The sequence below is a fragment of the Vicia villosa genome, unplaced genomic scaffold (assembly GCF_029867415.1).
Source record: "Vicia villosa cultivar HV-30 ecotype Madison, WI unplaced genomic scaffold, Vvil1.0 ctg.000538F_1_1, whole genome shotgun sequence".
NCBI lineage: Eukaryota > Viridiplantae > Streptophyta > Magnoliopsida > Fabales > Fabaceae > Vicia > Vicia villosa.
In genome coordinates, this window is record NW_026705247.1 from 521982 (window position 1) to 531560 (window position 9579).

General features: G+C 32.6%; 1 protein-coding gene across 1 annotated transcript; it reads left to right on the forward strand.

The window, feature by feature from the left end:
• The first annotated feature begins 3670 nt into the window (after positions 1 to 3670).
• On the forward strand, positions 3671 to 6315 carry LOC131629224 (ACT domain-containing protein ACR4-like). Its single transcript, XM_058900020.1, has 7 exons — positions 3671 to 4028; positions 4142 to 4187; positions 4285 to 4399; positions 4497 to 4564; positions 4802 to 5404; positions 5487 to 5591; positions 5727 to 6315. Exons 1-7 carry the CDS (start codon positions 3955 to 3957, stop codon positions 6072 to 6074), a joined length of 1359 nt encoding a protein of 452 aa, XP_058756003.1. The 5' UTR covers positions 3671 to 3954; the 3' UTR covers positions 6075 to 6315.
• The last annotated feature ends 3264 nt before the right edge of the window (positions 6316 to 9579 follow it).

Below are 9579 nucleotides of genomic sequence, written 5' to 3' on the forward strand. Positions count from 1 at the left end.
CCCGATCAGCCAAAACGCTGCACCTGCAAGAATCAATCCGAGCCAAAAAGGAAACTACCCAGATCCAATAATTCGACCTCCACGAGTTCGATGGCGCTGTTTGCCCTAAAAACCCCTGTAACTATGAATACGAAGCAGATGAGTTTCCTTGCCCTAAATATGGCAAACCTCTATCCCTGCGTTAGAACTTGCGTTTAAACAGTCAAAACAGATCTGAACATTAACGTAAACACGAACATGCGCATGAACACGGTTAAAAACGTATAGCATGTAAATTTGAAAGCATAGAAGTTTGAACCACCGGAATTGCTTGAGTTGTGGTGTCTCGGGATGTGAGAGGCCTCAAGACTGGTTGGGCATGATTCCTGAACTCCTCAGCACGATGATGGAAGGCTCAGATCTTGCTGGAAAGGACTGGAGACGAGGATTTGATGTCACACCCTTCCTTGAAAATTTTGAACTTCTTAGTTAGGGTTTCTCAGCCATAATTTCGTCCCCCCATCAGCATGTGTGTGTTTTGATATATATATATATATATATATATATATATATATATATATATATATATATATATATATATATATATATATATATATGGGCCTCTTAGGTCAACAAAAAGGGCAAGGATCATAGGTTTTTATTTTGAAGAACATTTTGCACCCATTCTTTCTACTTTTGGATCCACCTCTTATTTTATGCACATTTTTTTCAAATGTTATTGGCCATGATTATATTTAGATTTGTCTTGAATTAATAATAGAAAAGAATGATCATTATACAATTTTCTTAGGATTTTATTTGATTTTTATTTGAAATTAAATGAATAAAAATCAAATAAAAATAAAATAATATTATAAGAATAATCATATGGGACCAATGGACCTCTCTAGGGCTTATTACTATGCGGACAATTCAAAATTATAGGCCCACTACCAAAAGATTGGATTTTATTCACTTAGGGTTTCAAGCAAATCTCCAATTTTTGCCCAACTTGTGCAAGTTGTAACTCCTTCAATTTTTATCACATGGACATGATCTGGGACTTTCTGGAAAGCTCAAAGGGTCCTCTAAATGACCTCTTTAGTTTCATCTCAATTGAAGCTTCCATGCTCAAGTTATGAGCTTTGACCCGAAAGGTGTTTTTATTGACTTTTTAAAAGGACCTGTAATGTTTTTGTCCATATCTTCTAAATGGTGCCTTTCTTGATCTCGAGCCCAACATAAAAGTTGTAGAGGATGAAATTTCCTTGAGAATAGGCTTTGGTTGGAGAATTTCTGACAAACCATGCGAGAGTTATGACCGGTCAAAGTTGAGTTGACTTTTAGTTAAAAAAAACCCTGATTTGAATTTTTTATTAGGAGAGAGTGACTTGAGTTTAACCATTGAACCTTGAACCCTTGAAGATGAAATAAGACGGACAAATTTTGGGGTATGACACACTACCATATCATAAACAAATTCAATGCATTACCATATCAGATAAAATGACACATTCAATGCCACGAAAGAAGACAACTTTTAAGATTTGAGGTAAATTATAGTACAAGAAAAAATTTATACATTATTCCATAAATTCCATTCAAATTCAAATGATACAAAGTTACAGAAATATTTAATATATTGTTAGCGCTCACAATTCTCCACTTGTCAATATTTTATGTGTGTGAATTTTATGAATAGGTTTGATAAGAAAAAAAGTTAATACAAACAAAGTAATTATGAAACACCATTTTATGATATTTTTGTATGTAAATTTTAAAATTGAGCATTATATTATGAAATAAACATATAACATGAATATTCATGAATACACCTTTTTGAGTGGGACTAAAAATGAATATTATGTTGGGTAGAAGAGAAGCAAAGTAGCCCTGATTCTACACATCTCTACAGCATTAAATCACATTGGACAATAGTTATAATTGTTTAGTGGTTTTTATTGCCAACTCATAATTTATCACTACTTGTTTACATATACACAAACATGTATGCATTATAGATGCCAACTCAAAGTGTATAATAACCAGTTTCATTACAAAAGACATGCATGTCACATTATACTCAAACATTTGGATATTTAACGTAGGAATAAGATATTCTTCCATTTTTTTGTATGGTATATAATAAGCTATTTAAGATACTAATTATACTCTATTTTATTTTAAGGAGATATATCTTCAAATTGAAAAATTAATTAATAACTTGCGTAACAAAACAAAATTGGTTGACTCACTAGTCAAGATAGACATATTTTAAAAAATCCCAATTGTCTTTACCAAAAAGTTTCTTTGTTTACATGTTTGACTCAATTAATTAACAATTGAATACTATATTTAATAATCATAATTACAGTGTAAAAACCGATTTTATATAAACTTTATTATCTTACCATTCTCAATATTTTTTACTTTTTTATGGAATATTATTATCTTTGGACAAAATTTCAAAATACTTTAAAAATATATATTTAAATAATAATATAATAATACAATATAGTTTAATATTTAAATTTAATTTAAATTTAATTATTCTTCTACCCAAGAACAATAATTAAAGAAATGGAATAACACTTAAGCGAAACGAGGACTCAGTGCAACGGGATGTAGTAGATCGGTAAAGTTAACACTTCAACACCTAAGTTGATAATAAATGAGAAGAAGTATAAGTGTGATATTGAATGGAATACCCGAGTTTTAATGCGTAAAGGGCTTTATATAGAGAAAGAGGTTGGTTAGAATTACTCTTGCTTGATTCTACGTGAGAAATTGGCAGGAGGTCGGAATTGTGTGCTATAAACTTGAGTAAGACTGTATTTATTCACTTAAACTTTGCTTGTATTTGGGCCTCGACACGTGGGGGGTCTTGTGAGTGGCCAGAACAGTTGAACCTAAGTCCTTGTTCTTGCTTGTTGGAACAAGGACTTTTTTGCGCGGGCTTCTAATTCGACCTTTGATTATAAAAGGGCAAAATAGTAATAAAGTCGATAGTAGTGAGAACATGCGTATTGAATGTTTTTCTATAATTCACAACCCCTTATTGGGGAGTTGTGGTGCATGGCTTAAGATTGTCAATAATGAGACCTCTTCTTCATCTTAGGGTACTCAAGTATTTTAAAGAGTTTGGTGCGAGATCACGACTATTGATGCCATGAACACATTTTCCACCGCATGTTATCGAGGATTGAAGATTGCATAAAGAATATATAAGGATTTCTTGGTAACTATTTATTTTTCCTCCATTTTAAAAACTCCAAGAACTCTCGGTAACTAAATTAAAAGAAATTTAAAAAATTAAAGTAAAAGGACCAAATATATATTTATCAAATTATCCTTATAAATTAAAAAACAATTAATTAAGAGAATTAATAAGAGTTCAATAAAAAAATTAAATTTAAAATTGTATTAACAACTAAAAGTGATAAGTATTATGAAACGAATAAATTTTTTAAATATTATAAGATAATATCAAAGGTAAATTTTTAAATCTTAAGAGATTGGTACTAATATTTTTTAGCAAAATTTATTTAAGTTTTAATTTATTTTAAAATAAATTGAAAAAAATGACATGAAATAAGTATTTAAATTCCAAGTATATACAAGAATGTTGTGGAAAAGATAATTGTGAAATGATGACTAGTCTAGTACTAAACTCTCTTTGTTGTGAAAAACATTTTTATAATTACAAATTGGTGAGTCTTATTTTGTGTTTTGTTTGGAACTCTTGGTCCTCCTTAGTAGCCACCATATCTCACCAAATCCATCTTCCAACCAAATCCCAAAGCCCCCAAAAAAAAAACACAAATCCCAATTTCAAAGGCAGTACAAGGAAAGTGTAACAAACAACCAGAGAGACACAAAATCAAAATTACTTAAAAACTCACACCCCCCAATAAAACACACACTCTGACTCTATCCTCTGTTCTTGTTCTTGTTCTGTTTTGTTTCACACACAAAATGGATTTTTGGACTTCTTCTCTCCCTCTTGACGATGAATTCCAAAAGCTTGTAATTCGAATGAATCCTCCAAAGTTAATACCATAACATCTTCATTTTCATCTTCATGTTTTTGTTTTTGTTTTTATTGTTGTTGTTTGGAACATAATTGAATTTCATGTTTGTGTTTTTTTTTTTGTTGTTGCAGGGTAACTGTGGATAATTCTTCAAGCAGAACAACCACTTTGATAAAGGTTTGAAATTTTAACGTTCTAAGGTCTTAATTTTTGATGAATTTCAAAAGGGTCATTGTTGTTTTATGAAATTTTTTTGATGTGAATTGTGTGGTAGGTTGATAGTGCAAATAAGCGTGGAAGTTTGTTGGAAGTTGTTCAAGTTCTTACTGATATGAATCTCATTGTTAGAAGAGCTTATATTTCATCTGATGGAGAATGGTTTATGGATGGTATAATATAATTCTGAATTTCTCATCAATTGATGAATTAATCACCATTGATTTTTCATTAAAAATGTGTTTTTTTTTTCTGTTGATGATTTTTCAGTTTTTCATGTTACTGATCAAAATGGGAAAAAGTGTCTTCAAGAAGATGTTGCTGACAGAATTCAACAGGTAATAGATCTGTTTGTGATACTAATCTGATGTTAGTTTTAGGTTTGAAATTTGTTATGATTATGATTGTAATTTGGGAGTGAAATTAAGATTTTATGTAATTAAGAGTATCCAATCATGAGTCATCATATTATTGTTTCCGGGGTTCTCGGTCCGCAATCGTAACTGTGTCAGCATCCGCATTGGCTGCATTTGCTTTTATTGAACTAATACTACTTTTTACTTTGTTTGTTTCAGTCACTCGGTCCAAGAATCCGGAGTTTCCGGTCAGTGAGAAGGTCGGTCGGAGTTCAAGCTGCGGTCGAGCATACGACGATCGAGTTAACAGGACGAGATAGGCCGGGATTGCTTTCAGAAGTTTTTGCCATTCTCACTGACCTCAAATGCAATGTGGTAGCGGCTGAAGTCTGGACTCACAATTCAAGAATGGCGTCAGTAGTTTATATCACTGACGATGCAACAGGATTGCCGATTGACAATCACGACCGCCTCGCCAAAATTAAGCATCTCCTGCTTTATGTCCTGAGAGGAGACATTGACAAGAAGAACGCAAACACTGCTGTTTCGTTTTGTTCGACTCATAAGGAAAGGAGGCTGCATCAGCTGATGTATGCTGATCGCGATTACGACAAATATGATGGCGATTATTCTTGCTCAACAAGTGACAGAAACAAGCTCAATGTAACTGTTGATGATTGCATTGACAAGGGATATACGGTCGTGAACTTGAGGTGTCCGGATCGACCAAAGTTACTATTCGATACTATTTGTACACTCACTGACATGCAGTATGTTGTGTACCATGGAACTGTCAGCGCTGAAGGATCAGAAGCATATCAGGTTTTCATCGATGTTCTTGTCATTGTATATTCGTTCGAGCTATACTTGATACGGCTGCGTTTGACCTGACTTATTTTCGCAGGAATACTACATAAGGCATGTGGATGGATATCCTATCAGTTCTGAAGCAGAAAGGCAAAGAGTGATTCACTGCTTGGAGGCCGCTGTTAGGAGACGAACTTCTGAGGTATTCTCTCCGTTCCAAATTAATACTCGTTTAAACCGGTTTACGGTTTTTCTTAAGATTTGTGTAAAAGTCTTAAACGACGGTAAATTTGGAACGAAGTTTTTTCTTGACATTGTTAACTTGCATTTAATATAGGGAATAAAACTAGAACTCTGCGGTGAAGACAGAGTTGGCCTTTTATCCGATGTAACTCGCATCTTTAGAGAAAACGGCCTTTCAGTCAACCGCGCTGAGGTCACAACAAGGGGTTCACAAGCCATGAATGTTTTCTACGTGACGGACGTGTCTGGAAATCCGGTCAAGAGTGAAACAATTGAGGCGGTTCGAAAAGAGATTGGATCGTCTATACTGCGTGTAAAGGACGACGACATGTGCACGAATTCTCCGTCCCAAGGGAGTGGAAAATTTTCTTTACGCGATATCGTTCGATCGAGGTCCGAGAAGTTTCTTTACAATTTAGGTCTGATGAAGTCTTATTCTTGAAGTATCAATAATGTTTTATGTTTGTAAATAGTAGCTTTTAGTTTCAACTAGAATTAGAGAGACTGGTTTGAAACCTCATTGTAGTGAGGTTTGGTCTTTCTAGATTTGGTTTCAATTTCTGTTGAATTCAGATTTTAGATTTTAGAGTTTTACTTTCTAGGCATGTTTCAATGGAAATTTGTATATAAAACTTTCTGGCCTCAATGCAAAAAAAATAAAATCTTTCTAATGACAGCGAAAATTCAATTCTGTTTTCCTTTTAAATATGTCTGTATGATATTTTTTCCATCTATAGACACAGTGGTATTAATCACCAGAAACTTAGACGCATGACTGTGAGTATCAAGGTTAAACTATGATGATGGCGTTCAATCTAATAATATAAACAATATCGGCGTCACCAGAAACCCACACGCACAACTGTGAATATCAAGGTTAAACTATGACAATGGCGTTCAATCTAATAATATCGGCGTCTGATCGTAACAATTACACCAGAAAGACAGAAATCCACACGCACAACTATGAGTATCAAAGTTAAACTATAATGATGACGTTCAATCTAACAATATTGGCGCCACCAGAAACTCATACGCACAACTGTGTGTATCAAAGTTAAACTGTGATGAAGTTCAATCTAATAATATAAACAATATCGGCGTCACCAGAAACCCACACGCAGAACTGTGAGTATCAAGGTTAAACTATGATAATGGCATTCAATCTAATAATATCGGCGTCTGACCGTAACAATTACACCAGAAAGACAGAAATCCACACGCACAACTGGGAGTATCAAAGTTAAACTATGATAATCACGTCCAATGTAATAATATCGAAGACAGAAATCCACACGCACAACTGGGAATATCAAAATTAAACTATGATAATCACGTTCAATGTAATAATATTGACGTCTGACCATTACAATTACACTTAGATCATTATTGAAAATTTCTAAAACTTTTTAACTGCGGTCACAATTGCGGCTAGGGACCACAATTATACAAAGACACATAATGCTAAAAACACAGCATGTTAAATCTGCAAACTAGACTCCAACAAATGACCTATGTCAATCTATATATAGACATTTCATAAGGAAACAGCTGGAAAGAGCAAAGGTGTCATGTGGTACCATGATGTACCACTATCACGTGTCTTTTGCCTTATGTAAGAGCTCATGTAGAATCTTCAACACACTTGTTGTTTGATTGTGATGTTTCTTAAAGCTACCACACGTTGGTTCAGAACAAGACTGCACTTTTTTTAGGGCAAACGTGTGTGGAAAAGTGTGCAACTTGAACTACAAATTATAATCACTTGTTTCACCAGAAAGAGTTCGTGGATAATACAAAAGTGCTGAAATTCGTTCAGTGTTAAGGTTTGTCTTTGAAGAAAAATTTAGATTGAGAATTGGTTTTGTTGTGCAAGTTGAGTAGATAGATTCATGGAATGTGTGATAAAATGACTTATTATTTAAGTTATTTTGGAAGTAGATATTTTGGGATTTGCATATGAATCGTTTTGTCTTCATTTATTGAATGAATGAAGTTATTGATCGCAATTAATTCGTTATTCAAACGGTGGATAATTTGTATTAAATGCTTTTAATTTCTTAATTAAAAATTTATTAATATAAAAAAATGTAGTCTGGTTTCTTACCTCATACGGAACTTATTTATGAACTCATTAATATTATGAACACTATTAAATCAGTGGTTTTATAACTCAATAATATTTGAAATATATCGACTAATAAATTCAATTCCTAAGTAACGCCAAAAAAAAAAATCAATTCCTAAGTTCTTTTATTGTTTTCTCTGTCTAGGGAGAGAGATCTCAATCTCATATTTATCATTAATTACATTTATAATAAAATCATTTAGGTTTAAATAGTCTTTTAGTCTCCGTAAGTTAGATTGAATTTATGCCCCTTACCTTAAAGAAATACTTTCCATCCACTATGCCACTTCTATTCTTTGTATACTAATTGCAATGCATTTTTATATAAATTTTGGGTTTTCTTGGTGTTCCCCCTCTTTGATAAAGATGTAACGTCTTCATCTCTTTGATCATATGATTCTAAAGTTTTGAGTTTTCTTGTTGTTCTCCCTTTCATTGACTCTTCAACATATTTGGGATCAAAACTTTCTTCTTTTGATCCTAACACATATTCGAGGGTGTTTTGTACATGTTTGGAATTTAACAGAATCGTCGATCTGGATCTAGGTACATGTTTGAAGTCAACATTGTAGTCTAATGACTCTGAAATGAATACATAGGGTTTATGATCACTCGTAAGTTTTAACTGTTAATCTCAGATGATGTAATTAACTTGGAGATATCTCAAGGCTCTTGTTTGATGTTAAATTCAAAGATAATAATGTAAATACCTAAAGCTTCAGAGGATGAAAGAGATGAAGAGTGAAAGCTCGTCCGATCGTGTCTACTTGAGTGATTAGTGTACTGTAGAGACACAATGATGCTTCTGAAAGTATTATGGCTAAATCTCACACTAAAAATATTTTGAAGCCTCTCACTTTTTAATTAAAATTGCCACACAAGTATTTTTGAAGCCTAACTAATTGATTACAAAATTGATCAATTGATTAGGAGACTTTTTGCAATTGTCTAATTGATTATATCTTTGTTCTAATCAATTAGATTTTTTTTAATAAGCAATTGATTGAAAAGCTCGCACTAGGAGTGCAACCCTTACAAAAACACGAGACACTAGAGATTGTGTGTGTCGGATAAAGGAAGTTTAAACCATTCATAATAGGTTGGTCTAAACTTAGTATATCCACAATACAACCATCTCCAAGAAATAAAAATAATATTAGAACAAATAACATCAAAACAAAGCACTCCCCCCTTAAAGATAATGGCATTCCTCGTAATCCAAAGGCTCCAAATGGTAGCTACCCAGACGAAATTGATCAAAATTCTACGCTTGCTACACTTCACCTTGTCTTGAATAACTTCGAAAAGAAGCATCTCCTCTTCATTAATATCCTCCGAAATACCAAGCCAATTAAAAATGTGTTTCCAAATCTCTTTCACCTCTTGACAATCTGAATCACTTATGCTTCAGATTATTTCGCTTAATTCTAATCAATTAGATGATGGATAATTAAGTCTATAATCGATTGTGAAAGTCTCTTAAAGATTGGTAACAAATGTAACACTCCAACTTTAGTTATTTAATTTATTATTTAATTTATTTGAATTATTTGAGTGATATATGTGTTATTGGAATTATCGTTGTTTAATTATTTATTAGATAATCAGAGATAATTGAGAAATGTGTTTTGAGTAAGAGTTGGGGGTTTGGTGAGAATTAGTGAAATAGTTGAATTATTGAGATAGTTGAATTTATTAGAATAATTAGATAATTATTTAATTAAAATATCAATTGAGTTGAAATTAAAATGATTATTTTAGAATTGTATTTATTTAATTGAATAGTATAAATAAAATAGAAAATAAAATTTTAGTGAGG

Bases quoted from the DNA above. Each gene is read 5' to 3' on its own strand.
- LOC131629224 (XM_058900020.1), top strand. From the start codon at position 3,955: ATGGATTTTTGGACTTCTTCTCTCCCTCTTGACGATGAATTCCAAAAG. The intron at 4,029-4,141 runs GTTAATACCATA...TTGTTGTTGCAG, and splicing joins ATTCGAATGAATCCTCCAAA to GGTAACTGTGGATAATTCTT. The intron at 4,400-4,496 runs GTATAATATAAT...ATGATTTTTCAG, and splicing joins TGGAGAATGGTTTATGGATG to TTTTTCATGTTACTGATCAA.